This window comes from Ixodes scapularis, unplaced genomic scaffold (assembly GCF_016920785.2).
Source record: "Ixodes scapularis isolate PalLabHiFi unplaced genomic scaffold, ASM1692078v2 PGA_scaffold6__148_contigs__length_123643588, whole genome shotgun sequence".
Classification (NCBI taxonomy): domain Eukaryota; kingdom Metazoa; phylum Arthropoda; class Arachnida; order Ixodida; family Ixodidae; genus Ixodes; species Ixodes scapularis.
In genome coordinates, this window is record NW_024609881.1 from 42670367 (window position 1) to 42695537 (window position 25171).

At 43.2% G+C, this 25171-nt stretch overlaps 1 protein-coding gene across 1 annotated transcript in view; it reads right to left on the bottom strand.

Annotated features, from left to right (window-relative positions):
• Positions 1-22907, bottom strand: part of LOC8039626 (MAM and LDL-receptor class A domain-containing protein 2) — a 297389-nt gene extending 274482 nt beyond the window's left edge. Inside the window, exons 1-3 of the mRNA XM_040210496.1 lie at positions 22705-22907; positions 15873-16001; positions 2438-2670 (exon numbers count right to left, since the gene is read on the bottom strand). Coding sequence (XP_040066430.1) covers positions 2438-2670; positions 15873-16001; positions 22705-22798 — 456 coding nt within the window. The 5' untranslated portion in view covers positions 22799-22907. The remainder of the gene's footprint in view (positions 1-2437; positions 2671-15872; positions 16002-22704) is intronic.
• Between the last annotated feature and the right edge of the window lie 2264 nt (positions 22908-25171).

Below are 25171 nucleotides of genomic sequence, written 5' to 3' on the forward strand. Positions count from 1 at the left end.
TTCAGAATACGCTTGCAGGGTAGTGCATTCAAAAAACAATAAGATCCAGTACGCCGTCTGGTGCGATCACAACTTTATTACACGCTTTTGCCAAAAGTACAAATCTCGCCACACGCCTTTTCTACGATTATAAAAGACGGTGTAATATTAGCAGGGATATAGCAAAGTAGAAATCAAATTTCTTGATCAGATAGACGTTGCGAGCGTTCAGGATTGCTAACACTGATCACCTTTCTCGTGTGATGAAAACGCGTGAATATTCGTATCTTTTATACGGTACGCACCAGTAATACCTTAAACTTGAGCACACACATGGAATGCGCGAAAAAAGAAATCCGGGCGATGTTCGAGGACACAAATACTAAGACAGCACCACGGGAGTCGAAATAAACAAACACGACGGCACGGGCGTTTCTGTGGTCTAGTGCCGCCACGAGATCGCCGCACGAGTAGGTGATCTTCCCTTCTAGTACGTGCTGGGTTATCATACCGGCACATGACGAAAATTCACAGTCAAGGATAGCGCTTTTACGGGGAACGATGAGCTTGCACCACGCCGTCCACGTCGACGATCATTACCGGCGCCATATTTGCAGATAAAAGAAGCCCGGCACGACCGGCATGCAACGCGCGCGACCGAGCTCTCTTTGACCTGTGAGTGGTCTGTCGTTGCAGTCGTTCCGGAACGTAACAAAAAATTTCAGGCCGGCTCAACTCCTTGCGTTGCGAACGAACACGAACGAAACGACCGTTTGGTGCTTCGTTGCCATGGTAACTCGTCGTTCCAACCGGTTGCATTCGTTCGAAAGCGCAGTGGTCGCTCCGAACGCAACTGTGTGAACGGGCCTCTACCTGCGCATCTAGTAAATTACTAGAGCACATTGTAAATAAACAGCCGGTGTCTTTTAAAGGGGATAACGCTGTCATAGACCCCAACAAACATGGTTTCCGTAAAGACTTGTCAACCGTGACAGCCCTTACGCAATCGACTGAACTGTCAAAGGTCTTCGACAGAGTGCGTTATTGTAAACTAGTGAAAATATTAATAGACCTTTGTGCGTGTCGGGAGCGGGAAGGCGGGGGGGGGGGGGGGGGGGGAGGGGCCGATCTTTCCGGGTGCAGCGCTCAGGTGGGCGTCGCGGCAGGTCACGAGAACGGAAGGGGGGGGGGGGGGGGGGGATAGCGGCGGGCTACCGCCTCAGGTGCCACTGACTCTAGTGACTCCACTACCTTGGTGTTCCTTCTTTTGTAATCAGATGGATTATCGCATATCTCACAAATCGGCAACAATTCGTGGATACCAATGGTACCAATACAGGAATGCTTGATGTATACTCCGGGGTGCCGCAACGTTGTGTTGGGCCCCCTGCTTTTTCTGGTTTACGTCAACAGTTTGTTTGGACTTGTTGTTAACGGCCCCTTGAACATTCGAATGTCCGCTGGTGACTGCGTACTTCATACCCCCGTTTTTTCAGTTCAGGGCCAGATAAAGCTAAACAACATATTTTGTGGAATGGCGTGGTTGTGTCGAGAATATAATATTACAATTAACATCAACAATACTCAGTGTATGCATATTTCAACGAAGAAAAATATTATAAACTTAATTTACGCGGGGCTGATCGTGTCAACCTTGAAAAACCTACAGCTATATAAATCTTGGTGCAATCGTTTTAAGCGATTTAAAATGGAAATATTATACCTATCCAAGAATACTTGTCTAAAGCTTGGGATATGTGGCAGGTAAACCTTTTTAAAAAGCGTGAAATTGTTCAATCACTGGCCGCGTGGGTGATATTTCTCAGATTTCAGGCGATCAACGTCGGTCACGGGACTTAGAACATCAGCAAATGAAAAGCCCATAATCAATATAAGGTCATGCCGGAGTGTTAGGTTTTCTTTCAGATTTATAATAAACTCTTAAAAATTGATAGCTTTAAATACCTAAAAACAAGAACCTTCTACTCTGAACGATAACGTCATTTAAAAATGGTTACTCCAGTTATTGCTCGGATAAATTTATTTGAAGAAGCATTTTTGTGCACACAATAAACCTATGGAACAATCTACCCAGTGACGTTAGTTGTTGACATCGATTAATTTTCAGCTTTTGCAGGCTTCCAGGTATTCTTCTTTAAGTGCTAAGTTGTTTCGACACCGTAGATTTGTTGTGCTGTTTTGTGTATTGATTAGGTACCATCCTGTAACTATGTGCAATGCTATACACCAACCATGCCGCACCAGATTTTGAAGAAAAAAATGCTGGTCGTGTGCAATTGAGCATAGTGCTTAAAACGAGGATGTGCACACAAATTGCTGTTGCATTCTTTCCGGACGAGAAATGTGTATTGTACTCAGATCATTCACTCCGATTTTGGCCCCAACAGGCTGGCAGTATTTATTAATGAAATAAAATGATAAAATGTGAATCACTCACGTTGGCCAATCCCGTCCACTTCTCCGAGTAAACAACCTTGTACCAAAAGCCGACGAAGGGCTCGGATAAAAAGTGGAAGGCCCTGTAGTTTCCCTGGCTGCTGACGTGGAAGAACAGGTGGGGGCGCTTCACGCCAGATACGTGGTACCACCCGGTAAAGCAGAATGGAGCCTGGAATGAACGCCGTAGTATCGCCGATCCCTTGCCCGTAGCATACGCGATGGAACCGCTCTCTGTAGGGAAGAATGAGATAGTGAAAAAAAATACTGAAAAATTAATCAAAGCCATCAACGCTAAAAACTCTGTACACGCTAAATGGAGCAGTATTTGATTTATACAACGAAAGAATCCTCCAATGTCACTCATGGGTAGGCCCAATAAAAGTTTTACAGTTTGAACGTACGGCCATAGCCTCCTATACAATGAAAAAGCTTGGCAGATCGCCACGAGAAGCGGACGCCGAAATGGATAAGGTGGAGCGGCAGACAACGGGTGAAGGGAGAGCCACGTGACTGGCGCCCCGCTGCGGCGAGACGCCCAAAACGTGCCTCTCCTGAACGTGTGTTTCGTGTGTTTCGGGTCCTCACCACTGCAAAAGCTGTGCACTCAGGTCCAGGCTCTCCAAGAAATGGCTTTTTGATGCTCTGTGTTTCCAGATCTTCGCGCTCCAAATCTGCGACCGGGCACTCTATGGCTCCGTTGTAAAACTGACAGGCTTTGTGAGTATAGAGGAGGCTATGGCCGAACAGTTCTTGAATGTAGGAAGCTCACGCTTGAAGCGCGCAAGTGAAGGCCCTATATGCCCTTTTCATTCTATCTATGACTACATATGCGTTCTTCAGTTTGACACAGTTCTTTTCTTTTCCGGACCAGCTCTTAAGGGGGCCCTGCAATGCTATTTAAGGGTCTACCTTTTCTGTGGTTTCGACATCTCTTGTGGTTCGGTCAACCCAGCGGGCACGGAGAGAGTAACTAATGATGAGTGCGTCATATTTTAACCGGACGACGTGGAAGCTTTCTACACCTGCGGGGGCGACTCGTGGTACCGAACAAGCGCGGCAAGGAACGACACCGTGACGTTAAAATACAAAATATAAGTGGCGCGAATCGTTTCAATTATTCATAAAAGTAGTTTTTGTTCAGTATTTTAGATCAGAAAAGAAACAAATGCAGTTTATAAAGTACGCAAACAAGAAATGACCCGTCGACATACCCGGACTAAGCGGTGGAAATTGCGGCGCATACTACCGAGGTGTAGTGGGATCGTGTGCCGACGCGCGGTGTAGACGTGTAGTGGGATCGGGTGCATTGCTGTGAAGCTGCGAGCGTAAAAAAGTTTCCGGATGTAGGCAGTGGCGCTGCGGTCATATGGGCTGGAGGATCCGACTGGTTCCGAGCGTGCGGGCACGTTTAGCTAGCGAATTAACCGTTTGGCGATCTGGCAGCGCGAAGTGGCTCCCGTTGTGAACCGATCTTTGCACCGTGTTTGCTGTCGTTTGAGGCCAATGAAGTATCATGCCGAATTTGTGTTTAGTCGCGCAGCAAACGCAACGCGAGCCGCCCTGGCCGCCCGTTTAATCCTGCCTATCGAGCACACGCTCTAGTTTCGGCCCCTGCAGCCGTTGAGACGGAGTACGGCAGCCGTGAGCACTCGCTGAGCTCACTACCACTTCTCTAGTTCACGGCCACCGAAGCCAGGACCATGGACGTCATAAAGGTGGTTATTTTTTGCTTGCTTTTTGTAATTTATATTTTCCTATGACCTTTAAAATAAAGCGAAATTCGAGAAAAACAAAGTTTGACTAAGTTAAGACGTTCAGTGCGCTAAGGTTCTGTGCATATTGAAAAGCAGTCAAAAAGTCGTTGCAGGGCCCCTTTAACATATGCGAAACTATTTTGGCGTTTGGCATTTCCGTGACACTGCCGCCTAATTTCGTTTGACGTAAGGAAATTCGCGCTGTTTTTAGACTTTTGGCATTTGATTGCCCGTATAACCCGAACCACTGTTGATCCCAATGCGCATATTGTTCGTACCCTAGTAAAAAAAATCATTTGTATGAGAAATTTCTTGTGTCCAATAAACACGTATGAATCATACAAGTTATATAAGAACATATAAGAACCATATAAGCATTATATGAGGACTATATAAAAATTATATAAGATATATAACATCCTCATAAGAAACTTATAAGAAACTTCCCACTAGTTTCTTATATGATGCTTGTATGTTCTCATATATCTCATATAGTTCTTATATAGTTCTTATATGATTCTTATACGGTTCTTATATGTTCTTATATATCTTGTACGATTCATATGTGTTTATTAGACACGAAACTTTCTCACACAAATGAGAATTTCCAATAGGGTACTTGGTCTAATTTGCTTCTGTTGTTTTGCTTCTATGACCAGGTTTTTTTGTTGTTGTTTTTATTTACATATTGCCAAGCTTCGTAGTGTGCGTGATACTGTGCGTAAATAAAAATAAATAAAAAAAGATTACTGGGAAAATGACACACTGCGTTTGCGCACATATTTTGATCCGTCATAACGTTTCGTAAAAAATCTAAAAAAATTAAAGACGTTTACAACACCCTGTAACGCTGAATTAGAGTGCAGCTCTTGAGGAGCAGGAGGGAAGGGTACTGAGGGGAAAGCAACGTTACTGAAACACTCATTTGGGAAACTCGCCGTCGGAACATGGGCCGCTGGCGTCCACCGAGACCGAGCTAAATGCAACAACAGCGCCACTCTTTATCGTTTGTCGGTACTGTGGTCAGCTTGAGCTTTTTAAAAGCCTGTTGTTGCGTAAAAACAAATAAAAAAAATACTCTTTTTGTATGAAATTTATTGGAGTTTAGTACAAAAAGGGGGGCACGTTATGTTTTTAAAATCTTTAGTTTGCAGGGTTTTGCGGCACAATTAATATTGTTTTTATTCAACCATGCCTCAGCCGGCCTTTCAGGTAGCGCGTCCCGCCCTAGGTGCATTTTGACTTCGGTAGTCGAACGCGGCGCGTCCGCCGGGGCGACAGGGGTGGCACCCCTGTAACCTCTACCGCTGTATCTGTTCTTAAAGCCAAAATGGATGTCACGTGCATTTCCTCGAGTGGCCGCTGCGGGAGAAATGGTGGCGTTGTGTTCGTCATTAGCTCGGTGCTCGGAGACAGATTGGGGCCACTTTTTCAAAGCTGTCTCTATGGGAGTTTCCCAACTGAGTGTTTTAGTAACGTTGGGGGAAAGTATGCCTCTCCTCCCTCCTCCTCACCTCCTCCTCGTTATCCTCCTCCTCCCCTCTCCCCTCCTCTTCTCACCCTCCCCTAGTCATCCTCCTCCTCCCACCCTCCCCCTAGTCCTCCTCCTCCTTCCCCTCTTCTCCTGCCCCTCCTCCTCCTCTCCGCGCGTTGCATCATGGGAAATGTCCCATAACTTACCGCGCGGGACCCTCGTGACGTCACTTGTGACTTCACCAGTGTCCCGCGCAAAACGAGGATCCCGCGCGGTGCATTATGGGACATTTCCCATAATGCACCGCGCGTCTATTCCAACGGAGACGGCGACGTCGACGGCGACACCGACGCTGCCCAAGTCGGAAACGGGCGCCTAAGAGCTAAAAAAACAAACGGAACAAAGAAAGCGTAACACGTAATTTTCCCGCTAAATGTAGCGACAAAAGCGAAGCAGGGGCATTGTATGGACCAGCGTCCGGACTCGGAGCCCTAGGGATAAAAAAAGGGAATAATCTAAAGCGCATGCAGGCTCTATTGAAAACAACCGTGTTGCCAGTAACGGCGTTAAAAGTAATGGTGTTACCGGTAACTTGTTACTTTTTTGGTAACGTATTAACGCAGTTGTTACATTTTTATTCAACATATGGTTACGTACTTACGTTACTTATTTCGAGTAACGGATAAGGAGTGACCATCCAAAAAATAATACCCTTCCAATATTTTCGTGCGTCTATGTGCCAAGTTGTATGAAATCTTGCGGTTTTTTTTTTTTTTTATTTTTCTTCCCGTTTTTCCTAGTGAGTATATAGGTGGAACCATACAAAAGGTAAAGTGATTATGTTAAGTTTATGTGTGAACACACTGTTTTTTTCCTAAACATTGCAGTTATGCATACCCGTAACGTTAAAACAGTAAAACGTTTAATAAATAAATGAAATCTAACGCAAAAGTAACGTGCGTTACGTTTTTTAATAACCGTAATAGTAACGTTAATGCGTTGTTTTGTTATATAGGTCGGTAATGCGTTCGCTCTCATTGCAAGTAAGTAATAACGTCTTTTTTTTTCGGTAACGCCTACAACACTGGAAAAGGGTGACTGCGCATGAAACTGGATGTTTGATTTTTACAGCACTCTTGGCATCGGTGGAGTTGCTAGAGCTTCGCGACTATGCATTAATGACGTTCTTGCACTACAATATGCGTAAAGGTTTCTAAAAAAAACGTAGTCTTGCAAGAAGCGCTGCACCCCTACTCTGTCATGGCGTCAACATAAACAAATATGGCGGCGCCCATGTAGCAGAGCAGACACTAATTTATATTTCAGTTTAATTCAGCCCAATAAATTTACCGGGCGAAAGCTCCTTTTGTATATTCTTCGAGAGAGCCAAGCATTAAACCAATTCAGCATACTTTCGTAGCACCCCAGCTTTTTACTGAAATCAAGCAACCCATTTATTTACCTTACTGCAATTTTTATATTATGCTATTCCAACCAGGCGGATTGATTCCAAACCAGGCGTATTTTTTCGGTCGCGCACCAGTCATCTAGCTGTGTATGGAGATATGTGTTTGCCCTTCGTCCCCCTTGTTACCCTTCTCCAGGGGGTATTTTTGTTGGTAACACATACCGCATAACGCAATTTATTAGCACCACCATTGCCGGAGGCAATAAATTTTTCATTTTAACTTACTTTTAAGCTCCTAAAAGATAATGAATTGTGTGCTTGCCTCGTTTTTTACGGAGATAACATAATCCTCATGCCTTGGTGTCGAAAACCTCCGAAAAATACGATCATGCCCGTTCTATTTTTTTTAATGCAACGTAATCTGCGAGTATATGGTACGTCCCTCAAAATAATTTCTTGCAAAAAAAAGGGAGTCGGTATTTTTCTATTCCGGCATAATAAAATATAGAACGTGCTAGGTTGTAATTTTGAGATTTGCGAAGCTTGTTAAAAATACAGCTTCAGAATTGCATCAGCGTAATTCCACTTCTTGACCCCACAACCCCCCCCCCCCCTTCTCTTTTTTAACAAAACGAAAAACAAAACAAGAAACGTGGACGATACAGATTATTTTTGTTTTGTCAGAAGGTTGTTGAGGCCGGTCAACTCACGAGCCCAAGGCAAGGGCACCTCAGCTCGTTGTAGCTCGATAAAATACCTTAATTTTATTTCGAACCATAAATATATTCACACTCTCCGCATCATGGGTTGGTTGCTTCTCCAAAACGCCATACTTTCCGAAACACGAACGCCGCGATGCTACACTCTAAAAAGGTCCGTGTGTCTACTTTCCCGCACAACACCTGGAAAGCCAATTAGCGCAGCTTACGGAGGCAGCTCAGCGAATGACGATGCCGAAACATATGTTTAGACCAAAACTCGCACTTTGAGTTATGACATTAAGCAATGCAAAAAGGCACGCTTGCATTGCCTAATGCCACAGCTCACACTGTGTTTTTTGTTTAAAGATACGTTTCAGCATCGTCATTTGCTGAGCTGCTTCCATAAGTTGCGCTGATTGACTCTCCGAGTGTTGTGCGGAAAAGTAGACGCACGTTTTTTTTTTTTTATTTTTTTTACAGTATACATTCACCACTAAGCCGACACCGACTCCCTTTCATCACCTGGGTAAGGACGGTAGTCGTACAACGTGGCTACGAATAGACGTAGGACTAGTTGAACGAGCGCGTAGTGTCCACGGCGCTGTCAGCTTAGTGGTCAACGGAGTGTATTATACTTGAAGCTTAGTGGTCAACAGAGCGTATTATACTTTAAGTGCTCGACCTGTGGTGTTTGTCCCCTTCCTTTTCTTTCGTTTGTTACACGCTGTGGCGCCTACATCATGTTTAGCTTGCACCAACTAGAGCATTTCTCTACACTGTAACAGATTATAATTGGCCTCTACTTTTTGTGGCAAAGGGGCCAAGGCTTAAAAACCCAAACACATATTAGCGCTGCAGAGCTGAACATTAGTTTAACCAAAATAATTTGATGGATATAACTAGCCAGCTAAAAAATATAGAATTTGTATTTTAGCTTTGATTTCGCAATGTTACTGCAATGTTAGTCGGGCTATGCCAAACTACAGCATTTTTTTTTTGTTTAGCTTTTTCAGGTTTTCTTGGGTTAAGATCGACGCAGGTTTTCTTGTTTTCTGAAAAAAAAAAACAAGCATGGCGTCGTTCTCCTGTGGCGTCAATCGCCAGTAGTCGGTATGGTGTATCGTCGGTACCTGACTCGTGCGTAAAGAGTTACAATTAACTGATTACTGGTAATCAATTACAATTTATTTTACCATTTCAACGCTTCAATTACTTTTTGTCTTGGACGCGTCAGATGTAATTCAATTAATATTTTTCTGTAATCAATTACAAGTAATCAATTATATATTTTCGAAAGAGCTAAATATTGAGTTGAGATTTTTTTACGTAAAAGACTCTGTCTGCCTCTACGCCACTCGTCTCTGTTGCACTAACGTTGGACACTAATTTACCCCTAAGCAACCAAAAAGAGGTGCGAAGATTCCAGAATGGTTAGAATGTCGACGCGCTCGGCGCCGTTTTAAGTGTCGAGCTTTTGAAAGTGCCGCGTTTGCTGCCTACCGGCTGTTACGATAAGGTTTGCTGCGTCATAGGGCGACTGTGTTCTGCACTGACCTCATCTCGCCACGACAAAGTCCCCCCCTCCTTTATTCTACACTGAAAAGAAGGCAAAAAGGAACAAAATGTAACCACGTTGAATGCATGTTTGTGTGCATTTTATATGTTGTACTAAAAAGTAGGAAAAAGTAACGTGAAAAGTAATCAGTTACTTTCTGGTAATTTTTCAATTACTTCTGTGATGCATTAGTCGATTCCTGTAATCAGTTACATTTCTCAATATAATATTTGTAATTGTAATCGAATCGGCTACTTATTTTCAGTAACACGTACAAGACTGCTCGCGGTATCTTCCGTGAGCTTACCCCTCTATTCGTCCCCTTAGAATTTTCGCAAAGTTTGGAAATCAAAAGTTTTCAAAACTAAGCAAGCTAGTGGTGTGAAACGTGTACGCTCGAGTGAGACGGGGGGAACCAGGACCCTCTATTGTTTCTATGTACCGGTTTCTTAGCAGGCTCACAGGCTTAAGCGAGCAGGGTTGGGGTTCGAGCCAATATCCCTGGGTTCTGTAGCACGAGCTTTCGTTATACGTGCTCGGAGCTGTGCTGCGCCACTGAATCTCTAGGGTCAGCTGTAACTGAACGTAATCCATATGTGATTAGACCTCGTGCCCTAGCGTGTCCGCTCCTATTTTGGTGTTTCGAGCCCGCGCTGTGATATTTCAGCTCCCAAAAGAATTTTGTACAATTACCTCAATACTGCAGAGCTGATGGAATCCACGACATTTCTTATATCGACCCCGCATTTCTGCGTCAGTCGCAAAACAAGTCAAAATACGAGATGGACCATAGCAGGATTTATCTTGTAACTCGTTTACAGCGCTTCGGTCATAGTTTTGGCTGTAGTAAAGAAACCGGTAAAACATAGAAGAAAAAAAAAAACCACAGGAATATACCTGCGTGCTCGGCGATCGCTCTTCAGCATCCCCAACCGGAATCTTTGCAAAATAATATTACCTTTTGCAAATACATGTTTGTCACAACAAAACCCAAACTAAAACCGACATAAAGAAAGTCCGCTACAACTTGACGTAATAACAGAGTCCTTAGCTCCGCTTCCAATATTTTTCTTTAGTGTCATGCAGAGTTGATCCAGAGTATTGGTGCACTCTCTTATATATTTATTCGCAAAAAACAAAACAAATAAAAAAAAATGCGGCAAAACTGTTTTGCAGGCATTTTTCTTCGAGTGGGAGTTTATAAATGCGTGAGAAGTACTACCTACATAACAGCGAAAAGCTCACGCCGTCTGTCTGCGGAAAAAAGAGACCAAAGGAAAGCCCGCCGCGTAAAGAAGGAAAAGTGAAGGAAAAAGGTGAGAGGGAGGTGACGTCACGGGACGGAAACCAATGAGCGCGCGGAGAATTGGCGAGCAGCTAAAGCCAATTGAGGCAGCGGGTGCCTCTGCTAAGCGTCTAAAGCGGGCGAACGAGACAGGGGAGCGGAAGCAGCGCCTAGCCAACGCCTCCCAGAAGCTAAGGCCGCAGCGTCCGAGTTGTGACGTCACAATAGCCGAAGAAGAGAGGCCACGTCTAGAAAAGGCGCCCTCTCTGGTTCTCTTCATACCGGCCGCGTCGCCTGCTCACTCACGTCACGTGGTTTGTTCGTGAGCATTTATCCGGCATTTTTATGCGTTTTAAACGCGCTATCTTGTAGAAATTATTATATATATTATATAAACGTAATATACAACGGGTTACCGAGGCTAACAATATCAAATTTATATTCATAATTATCCCCTTAACTGCGGGACCAGTGCAATCCCGCAGCTCCCCACACTTTTTGAATGACCCTCCTCTGGTACGACATCTCCTTCCCCCCTACCAGCTCTGATTCTGGCAAATTTGCGTTGTATGCGAGCTTCTGACAGTCTGAAAAGGAATGCCGAGACATTTTATAGGAGAAGGGAACCGAAAACAATTACATGTGTCAGCAGACTTGTACCGTACGCATTCCAAGTAATCAAATTACTTGTAATCGATCACTTTTTGGAGTAATTTTGTAATCAGTTGATTACTTTTATTAGGCAGTAATCACAAGAGTAATCTGATTACTTTTTGAAGTAATAAAATTACTTGTAACCGTTACAATTTGTCCACGGGACCCCCCCCCCCCCCCCCCCCCCCGGCACACGCCTTTGTTTTATGAAACGACAAAAATAAAGTTTGCTTTTTTTTTTCCAACGGAAAAAAGAAAGATTTTTGCGGAGCTGTAGGAAACGAGGTCAATCTCTTTCTAGGTACAGTTTCTGTGGAAGGTCCGTTTTTTTGTTTTTTTCGAGCTGGGACTGGGAGTGGGATGCCCCAGGGAAGCCACAGTGCGTGACAAAGGCCATTCAGGGCGAAGGTTGAGAAAGCAGAATATTGCTTTGAAAGTCCTTCGTTCAAACTAGCCCCCTCACGCACATACACACCAAAATAATAATAAAAAAAAAAACAATCCTGCTTAGGGTATTTACTCGCAGCCCCTAGGAGAACCAGAATCGAAGAATGCCTAAATCGGATGCAGAATATAACAAAGGCAGTTGAAATATTTCCCCATTTACCCTACGCGGTGTTTGTGACAAGCAGTGTTTTGAGTTGAGAAGTGGTCGGGGTAGGGTGCCTTCATGACCCGCTTCGCTCTAGGTCGGGGCGATCTCTTCCGCTAATGGATGCTACACATGATCCATTTCATATCCTGGAGCTGCTGCCCTTTTGTATAACATGCGCGCTCATCCACATGTGAATAATAAAATGAGCGACGCATACTTTGAGCGACAACCCTTGCTCAAGCTTAACAAGATCTAGAACCCCCTCCGCCCCCCCCCCCCCCCAACACACACACTGGCGAACGCCCAAACATTAAACGTCTTCAAACGAATTCTATGCTTATGTTCGCATAGTGAAGGTGCAACGACCACGAAGAGGAAGCCAGTCTTTCTTCTTCAATACTTGTGCAAATGTGAAATATAGGTTGGAAGTAGCTCATTTTAATGAGCGCTAAAGATGTGTCTTCATACAATAAAGTAATCGGAAAAGTAACGATTACTTCTTTAAGTAATGTCCAATTATTTTTGCCGTCGAGTAATCAAGTAATCTAATCGAATACTTTTTAGCCAAGGGTAATAGTAATTGTAATCGATTACTTTTTTTTAGTAACGTGTACAAGACTGCATGTGTGTGAACGCTCCGGCCGAAGGCTTAGCGAATCACGAGGTTGATTTTATTAGAAAGTCGGGCAGTTACATCTAAGCGTTTGTCAGTATGACAGAGAAGGGGAGTAATATAGGTTTGATTGTTTTTTGTGCCCATATTGATCATTTTATGTTTACTTGCGGTACCTTGCAGAAGTAAATTGTTTAGATGTAAGCCAGCGCTGTGCCTGTGTTCGCCTTCCGCTGCTAATTCGTCAGTCTGCGCTGTTTTAATACCATTACAACATGACCAAGCAACTAGCCCAACTACACACATTGTTAATGTTTCATGGTGGGAGCTCAAACAGTAAAACGGTAAATAATGTTCGAGTTTCTTGGCAGAAACTGTGAGATAAAATGAGTAAATAATGCTTAGTACTCATTGTACAAACTGATACACTAAATTAGTAACTAATAATTAAGTTTTGTGTAAGAACTAAAACAATGAATTAGTAATACATTTTTGGCTTTATTTGTAAAAAGTCAGCAACAACACGGATAATTAATAATTACGTTTGAAGGTACGAGCGAATCTGAAAAATATACCGGTTCAAGGCGGTTTAGGAGAATGGGCGGTAACGTCTGCCATGATGAAAATGACAGGCTACATCCGCCCAAAACCTTTTGTGATAAAGAAATGTTCACGCACCACATTTTCGGAATACTATCTCAATATGTTTTATCTCTATATTGTCCATTCCTATCTTGTGCTATGCTCTGGCATGCTAGAACTTTCTGTGTCAACTAAAGACACGTTCCACGATATGTGATAAGATACATGACGCAACAAGGCAATTCTGTTCTGACGAAATTCGTTAAGTGTGTACTTGAGATTCTTAATCTCTGTATGGTCGCCTGCGCTTTATCTTCGTATCGTGCTATGTCCCGATTCATATTTTCCACGAATTTCCTTTCTGATATCAAAATTGTACGTTTCTTCTTTCTTCTTTTTTTTTTTCTTCAGGGCTGGTGCTTCCAGAAGGAAAAATCCATCAATGTAACGCTGTTTGGCAGTCAATGTTTTCTAGTGGACCGCTGACTGCGCCTGACTGTACGTCAAGCATGTCTGATTGGCCAACAAGTTACTCTGACCGACAGTCAAACTCCAGTCAGACCCCGCTTGTCGGCTTTCTGATGGTTTCCTGGTGGCAGTCGGGCGCCGCAAAATGCCATCAGGACGTCCTGGTGGTGATTTTGACTGTACATCGATTGCCTCTGACTGTACGTCGGAAAGCTTTGACGTGCAGACAGAAGTACGGTCAAAGGACGTAAGGTTCGTTCGGATACCACTATTTCGTCAAATCTATGAATACGAAAAGTAATCTATGCACGAGAAAACGATTTCGGGACGTGAGCCCATAAAACCGCTGACGTTAGAGATGTGACACGCAACCGACCGACAACCGTGATCAGAAGCCCGCCGAAGCGCCGAACACGACACTTCGCACTTCGCTTCGCCCATAGAGGCTTCACCGAGCTTTCATGAACGATCGCTCTCGACTCGTTTTGTTTGTCCGCATGCTCCAACCAGTCGGTCCTGCCCGGGCTCTACAATGTCTTATGTTTTAGTAGAATTTCTACTCGACAAGACCCAGCCCTTGTGAGTTCCGACGATGTAAGGGACTTTAGCGGTGTAGTTGAAGACGGCAAGGTGTACCAGGTCTACTGGGCCGATGACGCGCGAAGAAAAGGATCGTTCTACGACGCGAAAGTACTCTACATGGCAGGTGAGTAGAACTGAAGTAAGGCGAGTGATGTACGAGTGCTTTGCATAACATGCTAACGGCTTAACTGTATTTGCAGCCGAAGCATCTCGTATAAAACGAATAGTCAAATCGAGTTTCCGCAGCGGTGGCGTAACACAGCGGTTGAGGAGTCCGGTTTGTACGCAAGCGGTCGCGGGTTCGATCCTCGGTGGTCCTGCTTTTTTTATTTTTTTTTTCTCAAACATTTTGTTTTATCGAGGCATTTGGGGATATTTATGAGTGCGTATAGCTTTACTCTTATATAAATGCTGCCCTTGTTCATGAAATTCCCTTGGCAGTGGCAGTCAGACGTCATTTGATGGACCATCAGATGACGTCTGACGGTCCATCACGTTCCACCAAGGCTGCTGAGTGGCAGTCAGTGTCCCAAATTACGTAGCTTGATGGTATTTTCAATAGGGTTTGTTCTATTTTTAGGTTGTGGGAATTTCGCTATCCGCATCGCTGGCGTGCCAATATTGTAGACTGGTTTAAACTGCTCGATCTTTTTCAGTGGTTTATGTGCCGTCTCTGCAATACATGGTGCTAGGAGGTAGCGAAACCTCCGACCATCTACAAGCGTCATCGCCTTTCCCCTCGCCACGCGAAAAAACAGGCATGTTCACGCGCAAAAAATGTGTGCACAAGCTGTCCATTTAGCAAGCTCCAGACGCTCCTCGTTATTTCAGTTTCTTCCCCCTCATGATCTACTCTGTGCACACGTGTCTTGTGTGCCTAGATTTGAGAGCGTTCCTCACTGCTCGGTGGGAACCACGTGGTTGATGGGCAGCGTTTGCAATGCGAGATGCGAGTAAGAGACGACAGCGTCAATCTTCCGCAGGCGTCTCCAAGCTCTGCTCAGCCTCATTGCCAACTAACTACCTTTCTCGCCACGGGAAACAGGCGAATGTGTATGAGAAACAATGGGCTGAGAAAAAAAGTGGCCGTCTTTAAGTTACAAAACTCTCCGTGTTTCAGGTTCTCCCTCTCTTAGATTTGGGTTCTATGCACAACTCTAGGCTAGGTGAGGCCACGCCTCCCGGAAGTAAAAGACGTGAAGGTGAGAATCAGGGAGCTGGTCACCTGCCCTAGTGTGCAGCGAAACATAGCGCGGCCTAACAACCGAAATGGGAGTCAGAGGAAAGTAAAATAAGTGCACGCCGTAAAAGTTGAGTGTAGAAGAAAACTATCTGACAGATATAAATATCAGAGTTGACATATACGCGTACTAAAAAAGTTATCACCCGATTGATGTGTACGGAGTGTCTAAATTAATGTCCAACGAGTAATGCACACTACAGTCCCCTTCGTGAGGCCCTTGTCGTGATACATTATTCTAGCTTCACATCTCTGATATAACAGAAAATTGTTTCTTCAAAAATATCTGGTATACTTATCTGACAGTATACTTTCATTTTATGGTATACCTCTCCTTTATTCAGCATGCCTTTATTTTATCCAACCACATGTTGAGAACAACTTGTGACATGCATATCTACACTTATAATTTTTATTGCACTAAAAATATTAACATTAGGAATACCGGTCATTGGGTGATTTTTATGGTATTCAGTGCTGTACATTATAAACAAAACAAAAAAAATAGTTGAAATGCTTTACCTGTGCCTGGTCTGTGGTCCACGTTAGGTCCGAAGTTTAAGTCTTTGACTCGCGCAACTTTGAAGACGCCGCTCCCGCTGCCGCTGGTCGTGTAACCCTTGCACATGCCATTCTCGAAGTCACACGTATCTGAAAATAGGAAGAAAGAAACTTTCGTCACAAACAGACGCAACTGCTCGACAAATAAGGCGGGTTTTAGAACAAATTGTTGCTCAGAACGTTTCGCTTCCAAATGCCTCGTTAAAAACTTGTTTTCATATATAAATCTTCCGCATTTTCTTTTTTTCAAATATGTACAGTTTCACTCCTGCTATCACCTCCACGAGGTGAGCAGTATTAATAAACAATAATAATAACAATGTGCCATCTTTACTTATATTAGCCGACGTACAAACAACGGCAGACAAAACACGAACAGGCGATCGACGGTTTGATTTTTACCTTCATCTCACCATTCGAAGACTATAAAAATGCCTACTACTCCAGTGGAAAGACCTTAGCCCGTCACCAGGTCAAAAAAAAAGAAGAAATCATAGATATATACAAACAGCTATTCGTCGGCGTGAATAATTGATGGTCGAGTTCGCGCTTACAGGGCCGTGTAGGTACACGAATTAGATTTTTTTTTTCTTTTTTTAAACAGTTACTTTTTTTTTTGCTATTTCAACCTGTTCGAATACCTTCCAATTATGATCCCATGAAAGTGAGAAGTTCAAAATACAGTATATTGCACCATTAGTTATGCACGCTTTTGTATTGTTTAAAGGGAAGCTACGGAGCTTCTTGGAAAAAATTAGTTAGAAGTGAATTCTAGAGTATTTTTACCCTGTGAACCCGAATACCCAAACCATTTGCTGCGTAAGTATTGTTAAACGCGAGAAAAACGCGAAAGACAGTCGCTGTTCGTGGCGTCATCGACGGCTCTTTTGGCTGCCCAAGGCTAGGGGGGCGGGGCTTCAGCCCTATTTTGAAATTGCTTTTGTGGCTCTCCGGCGCGTCGCATTGAAATATAATTTTGATATCTGTTATTCTAAAGGCCAAATGAACGCAATTCATGCGTTTTTTCTCAAATGTAGAAGTGCCCCATCTTCCCTTTAATCATGCTACTCTCGTATTTAAAATTTTTAATTTGGCTCTTCTGGAATATTATGGGGTTGAATTGATTTTACGCTGAACCTTTTTTTTTCATGAACTGTCCGTTTATATTAGTTTCTCTCCGGATGTGCCACATGGCGAGGCAGAAACAGAAGGCAATATTCACTTCTTCACTCTCAGAAATACAGTGCGTCTACGTAACGCATTGGCCTATAAAGTCAATTGCGGCAACCTACGGAACGGTCTCGGCGAATGAAGGGATGAGGGAATATATTTAGATGTATAAATATCTGATCTGTGAAACTGGAGATTATGAAACATCACTAACTTCAGGCTTGTGTCGCAGCGCCAATTTTTTTTTTCTCTCTGGGTCTAAATATATTTTCTTCCTCATTATTAACCGAACTACCTCCATATATTGCAGCGATTGGCTGTCCCAAATGCATTGCGGCGAAGTAGATGCACTGAATACCTTAAGGGACTGGCTGAGCGCTTAACCTACAGCGTTGAGGGTATAGTCCGGCTGCGGCACTCCTGAGTAACTGAGAAGTACTATTCCTCGAATCTTGCAGTAGGAAGGTTAACATCTAGGAGTTTAGCGTTTTGTGAAAAGTAAGACCGTTGCACAATGCAAGTAGCTCTTTCTGACCCTCACATCCGGTAACGAGGCATGCGTTGACTTTATAAACTACGACCGTAACTTCACAACTTTGACCATTATAGCATTACAAAGACGATCGATTGATTTTGATTTTTTTTTACGTTTTTCGCTCACGTTAACTGTGTAATGCACTCATTAATGCATTAACACTTTTGCGCTTCGTTGTCAACAAAAGGCGCGTGTCACGTCCCACCACCTGGTTTTTGGTCATAACAACGTGATTTCACTCAATCCACCCTAGAAATGTAGTTCTCCTAATAGCTTTTTTATGCTTACTTTTATATACCATGCCAGCCAGCATCTCAAATTTCTATTTTTGCGCCTAAAGTATTGTTCTAGAAAAATGTATAAATGCAACTCAAATTACCAACTCTAAATACCAATGAATGCTTCGCTCACTCCGCCTAATTTATCGAACTTAAGTACCACGTTTCTAAGCATTCCACTACACACTGGGAGATTAACAAAGAGAGAACGTGGAGACCGCCGTACATTTTATCATTTTCTCCGCATGATTAGATAACGCTGTTAGCCGGTTAGAGCACCTAAAGGCGAAGCAGGAATAAGCGACGCTTTTTGTTTCAATGAGCCACGCATCGTGTTTCTTGATGTCGGTTACCTGAGATGAGCAGTAGTCTTGCGTATTTTTTGGCATGTTCTTCATATTCTTTATAGTTCACTTTAACAAACTATTTAGTATTATGCAACGTCAGTGTAGGTACATGAAACAAAATTGATAATTCATTATACGAATCTTTTTTTTTTATTTACTTTATTGCTACAGCAATTTAGTTTGACGTGATAGATAGAAATATGGACGCCCTTACAACTTGAGAAATATTTTTTACAAAACAAAAAATAAAAATTGCAGGTCAAATTGCCCTGCAAATGCGTTGCTACGTAAAGCCTTCATTTCCTTGCTAAATCTAGCGGGAAAACTGAATTTGAGTACAGCTCGCGTGACATAGTCATTTGACATCATTTCCTACGCTAAATTTAACGGGAGAACTGAATTGGTCTTGAGAACATATGTGACGTGAATTTTTCCACTAAACTGATTAAATACTTAGGTCACGTGACACGAAGTCACGCGACGTCCATTTTCCTGCCAAATCTAGTGCGAAACTGAACTTGAGTTTAGCTCACGTCACACAAAATCATCCGACGTTATTTTTCCCGCTAAACTTGGCGGGCAAACCGAATTGACTATTTGCTAAATCCCACAAGCGCCCGGCTCGCACTCGAGGAAGGTGTTTTTTAGTGATCGGTAATTTCGGCCAGTTCCGCGCTTACACTTGAGTGTAATCCGGAGTCATACCGAATAAGTGTAGTTTAGATTGCCGAGACCTGTCATATAAATTTTCGAATTTCTTGTGAATGTCAGCGTTTAGAATACTGAATACATTGAATACAATCCACCGTTCAACCTGGCTGAACGCAAAACTCTCATAGTATTATTATAATTTTGGTACAGCTTTGAAGACGCTGATATTACATTAGAAACGAAAAAAAAAATGGTATAAACAGCCCCACAGATTACGAGTTAAATTCGGTTGTTAAATAATGTAAATTTTAGGGTTTTTAAAGACCAGCTCCGGTAGAAAACGATACCACAATAAATGGCTGGTATTGCTTTAGTGGCACGAAATAGGATCACAGCCGAAATACTACGTCAAGGTGAAGCCCTTTACTCCACTAAAACCGATTTTAAAGATCAATTTTACCGACAAGTTTAGCGGGTAAACCTTAGATATCTGTAGGTCACGTGACGTCAATTTCCCACTGAATATAGCGGGGAAACTGAATTTGGGCATGGGTTACGTGACATCATGTCACCTGACGTCAATGTTTCCGCAATATTTAGTTGGGAAACTGAATTTGCGGATAAATCACGTGACACGAAGTCATGTTCCATCCTTTTCCCCCAATAAATATAGCGAAGAAAAAAACTGTATTGGCGTTTGAGGTCACCGTGACGTAAATTTCTCTACTAAATCTAGCCGGTCAATTTAACTTGTGCGAAGGTCACGTCACCCGAAGTCACGTGACGACATTTGTTTTCCTCGCTAAATCTAGTGGGGAAACAAAAGTAATGTGACGTCGCAGTCCACGGCTTCCCCAAACCCGCATCAACTAGCCAAAAATCTTTTCACATAAAATCACTTCACGAAAACACTTTCTGCTCACAGATGCTTTTGAGACATCTATCTGGCCTCAAACGCTCTTGGCGAACAAAAGAAAAATAGCCGCATGCCAGAATTTAAGACCTACGTGTTTCACCAAACATCGGCCGAAATCTTCATGCCTCAAACAAATATAAGCATCAAACAAAACCAGAGTAGAATCCATTTTCGAGTACTCAAACGGTTTATTTATTGAGGTGTACAATGTTTATGTTACTCAAGATTTTAATTAAACTTGTTTAATTAACCTGACAAAAAAATGTTTAAAATAATTGCAGACAGTTCTATTTCCATTTTTGACGGGCATCATCAAAAATCCACTAAATCACTCAAAATCGAAGTATGTCGAGCGCGTAATTTGTCCGATGACGCTCACCTAGTTTTTATATTGAATCGTATGTTTTCTTTGAGGACCAGAACAGTAATTATGCAACCCTAAGTAACCACTCAGTTGTCGACAATTTTTTGTATTTCACTGCTCACCCAATTGAGCTCTCGGCAGTTACTAACACGACACCCGCCCCTTTTATTTTATGATGAGTAGTTCTTCCAGAAAAGATTGGACAGACATTTGGAAAGACATCTTCAACAAAGTACAATTTTTTTGTTTTTTCTTGTAATCGACTCTTTTTTTTTTGTGACGAGCGGCCTGAACACGATTGCGTTCAATTTAGCCGAATGTGCTCTTCATTGTTTTGTATATCAAATGAGTTGGCTCAGCTATCAATTTGAACCAATAAATGCTTTTCAAAATTTTGTCAATCAGCAATGGCAGCCGCCATAATTTGAGCCTCGCGTTACGTTTTGAAATTCATGATGGATCCGAGTTCATTCTGAGCCCCGACGCAGCACTCGTTTCGAATAGGCTTGCACCCGAGTACGCCCCGAATGATGACGCAACGCTCGTATCCGATGAATGCTCCAAGTGCTTTCCCAGACTGTAGTGACCTCTGATCAGCGTCTGGAGGGCGCGACCTATTGAAAAGGTCTTGTTGAATAATTTGTGCTGCATTAATTGATTTTAAGCGAATGCCTTTGTAATGTTCAAGTAGGGCTCAAAACAAACCTTCCAGTCCCTCGTAAAAAACAAAAAAACAAAAAAAAAACGTTTTTTTTTAACAGTTTTCACATTACGGAAGTATATTCCGAGCTCATTATTATATCCACGGATTAGATTATAACAAATAATAGTGCCAGAAGGACTGCACCATGCACGCACTTGAAAGGCCTATACCATAAAATGCTTAAATTGGAAGAGCTCGAATCCTCGCCCATCAGGCCTAGCTGAAAAATTTAAGTTGCACGGGGGCTCTAATTTTCGCGACTCAGGGTGGTGGGCTATGAATTCGTTATCATTTAGGAAAACATATTCGATGGATCTAAAATTAGGTCCTTGCGAAAATGAGGTCCTTTACAGAGTTTCTGTTAGGGTTGTTCAAGCTTCAAGGCAAGTCGTTGAGGGTACAGTGGTAAAAATTCATAACACCCCCCCTCTTAAAAAACAAACACAAAAACAGTGTATTGCTATTGGCAAAAAAATAATTACGCACTGCCAAACACAGAGTTTCCGCTAAATTCTAGCACCAGACATATCAATCAGCCACCAAAGATTAACAAAAAAGCGTCATCCGAATCGCAAGTTTTACGCAAACTTCGGAAACTTTCCATGGCGCAAAGAAGCGAGAGCGGTCCCCTATTTTTAATTGAAACTTTAAGTTAACAACTTACAACTCTTTAGTAAGGCAATGGTTAGTTCTGCAACTTTGACATCTGGTGCGGATCGCTAGCGCCGCATTTGGAAGGAGACTGAGCACTCGGTAATAAATGCTTTATTCTTGAGGTAAAAATTACTCTTAAGGTAAAAAACACTGCAACTGCAACGAAGAACAAGACGAGACGGGACTCAGCTTCTTGTGCTTCGTTCTTGTCCTGTTCCGCTGTCTTTACTTCAAAATGTAAGATAACAAACTAACCCTCACAAAAGCATTTTGGAAAAAATAACACTATAGTTTTTTTTGGGGAGAAGGCACTGCGAAATGCGCACGGATGATCCGCACTTCTCTTAGACTCTAGAACTCGACAGTTTATTTTTAAAAATTGATATTTTTTTTTACTTTACCATTACGGAAATCGCACTAACACCACATGCACCCAATCGTACGGCGACGTTTTCCTAGTTAAATAAACATGTATTAGTTACGTTAGACACTTCTACATAACAAATCTAAAAAAAAAGGAATCTCCAGTTTCAATATAAAGTTTAAGGAAATCTTGAGGTAACAAGCCTCAACCGTCTCGCAGCACGCGCGCACGCACGCACAAAACAGGTATTGTTAATGTCGTGAAATCCTCTTCCGCTTACTGCTCATCGTCCTAAGCGAAAAACGATAGGGAGTTTTAGTAGACCGTGTTTCCCCCTCCGCTAGCCCTCTGCTACGAAGAAACCGCCACGCGCCTGCACGCCGATGGCCTTGGCTGTAGAGTAACGGGTAGCGGAGGGGCTTAGCGGAGCGGGAAACTCGGTCTTCTAAAACTCGCTAATTTGTATATTCTCCGTTTACGTTCCGACCGATAGCGCGACCAATAGAGCCAGTAATCAGTACAAAAAATGCAACGTCGTCAAGATTGATTTTTTTTTTTTTTTTTGGGGGGGGGGGGTGGGGTCGGTATTACCGACTAAACAAATTACACTGAAGTGCATGATTGTCGCGCATTAACTCTGCATGATTGGTGGAGCCAGGGATACTAGACGCACAAAGGCGAGGAAAACCACCACGAGGCACTTTTCGCACAGCTCGATTAACGTCGGCTGCGGTCGAGAAATGGAGTGTAGACAAGACAATCTCTGATATATAAACCTCGTTAAAATAAACAAACAGCTCGAGTTTCTTACCTGATGTCACATATGCGGCACACTGCAATAGGACGATAGCCACGAGGAAGGCGCTCCTTGCACGTTTGTGAGAACTGCTTTGTTTGTGGGCCATGCTTCAATTGCTCGTCGAGTTAAGAAAAGTTGTCAGCATGAAAACCACATTTCAGATCGGACGGAAACTATCGAAGGAAACGACCAAATGCCTCCTTCACCTCCCGGCTGACGAGTGTGACCCTACGGCCCTCGGCGTGCCCCTTGTAGAGGCTTGAGTAATTTCGTCAGCGACGCCCGTGCGCCTACGGTACGGGACACTCGATTACCGAGGCGGATGAAATACTGCGATTCCCGACGGTCGCACTTCCTTCTTTTTCTTGCTGCCGTGACTACGTCGAAAGCGATAACGTCGGGATCCATTGTTTCTTCTGTGGTCATTTGATCCCGTCGATAAGAATTATCTTTCGATTCAATACCCAACAGCTATGAGGAAGGCTTAATCTTGGGAGACGTTTCAGGTACTGACTCCCATTGTCGGCTTTGAAATAGTAAAAACAAAAAACAAAAAAAAAGCGTGATTCTGGGAAAACGTCGAGACGTCGCACCAGTCTACGGCGTCTTGAACGGGTCCCTAACATGTGCAGTTGGAATCCTATTTGGCTGATGCATCGAAAGGGCTGGCTTTCAATTGGTCGAACGACGTTTTAGCGAACGCCGACTTCTCATCCAAAGACATTTAGCGTACGGTTGGCCACGCGTGATCGCACGGCGTGATCGCAGGGGGATGCGGTAGGTGAAGGCGCGCAGCCGTCATTCTCTAAGACGTTGATTCGCCCAAAGAATCCGCGGTTCACTAAAACGTCCTTTACTCATGTGACATGAACCCCCGCTTTTGTGACACCACCGGGAACACCTCTGGTGATATGACACTGCTTTCATGACATAGTCACGCAAAAATCGAGGGGCGACTTTTTATGTCGCTTTTTATGACACACCTGCCAGAAGCCTGTTCCACGCAGCAAAACACTTGTCCGAATGTGCAGCGAAAGCTTACGCGGCCTAGGGGCGAAAATGTGAAGCCGAAGAAGGGAAATTAAACGCGCACCCTCTCACTTTCAAATAGAGGAAAGCCACAATGTTTCCCGCGCTGTAAAAGAAACCGGAAAAAGTGGCAACTGCACATAGAAACCTCAGAATGTCAACGAATGTTCATATATGTGATGAATATTCAATCGTAAAACATTAAGGGCCGGTTGCACCAACGTCGCTTAGCGCACAGCGGAGCTTAGCCGGGAACTTAAGCTTAGTCTCGGTTTCGTTCGGTTGCACCAAACTCGCTTATCGCTAAACTTAGCACTAAAATACGCTTAACTTGAGCGCGCAACATTGGGCGCTTTGCTTCTGGTTCTTTCAACGTTGGGTTGTTTCTTAATCCTGGATTAAAAACATGGCGGCTGGTTTGTCGCGGTCGACGCGGTGGACGAAATTGGTTGTGCAAAGTGTTTTAGGCTACATCAGCGTGAAAGTCTCGACAAAATGACTTTTGATTGTGACAAGGATGCAAAATATTGTCGCGTGAAGTGTTTATCGACCCCTGATTTCAAGTTGGCTCTCCACTTTCAGGGCGTGTTAGCCCTAACCGAGAAACGTACAGAGCTGTGGGGCTCACGTCTGTATTCCCGTTGGTTCTTCTGTCAACGAGCTTATTCGTATGTACTTACTAATTTTCGCATAGCTGTAACGTATTGTTATTTACCACCTTGTTTATTTACACTTGCAGCGCTTATCCTTCCATCTGATCAGCGCGTTGAATAGTGGCAGTACAGAATCTCGGCGATCAGCTGATTGTCGACACCTCTGCCGTTTGCATTAGATTGCGGCGCTTTTAAGTAATAAAACAGCGAAAATTCAATTTCTTTCGTTTTCTGAGTTTTGAGACAATCTTCAGTGAATTTTCCTTATCTCGCGAGTAGAATCTTGGCTTCAGAAAACTGTATCGTTCCATAATTCTGTAACTTTTTGGTGATCGCATTTTTTTTAATATACTTTGCTTTATATCTTTCATTCGTTTCCCGAGAACGAGATACTGTCGTTTCCGAGTTGTGCTCTGTGATGGTGTTTTCCCTTTACTTTTGTCGTTTGTTGTCATTATGACGATGGTTGAGACTCTATACCGGAACACGTTTTCAATAAAATTCAGTTGAAAGTTGCGCCTTGTTGTGTCCTCCGTAACTTTTTTGGTGATCGCGATTTTTTAGGAATATTTTGCTTTATATCTTTCATTGGTGGCGACGACAAATCGTAACGACTACTATGCTAGATTCGTTCATTGCTGTTTCGGGGCAGGCTGGGGCAGGCGATGCGAAGAGACGACTGTTCTTATCGGCACGATGTGATGTACTAGTGGGAGCTTTTTTTTTTTTTTTTTTCTGAACTCGACAGTGTGAAACTGAAGTCCGTTTGAGGCTGCAGCGTATGTTCAACGACGGTA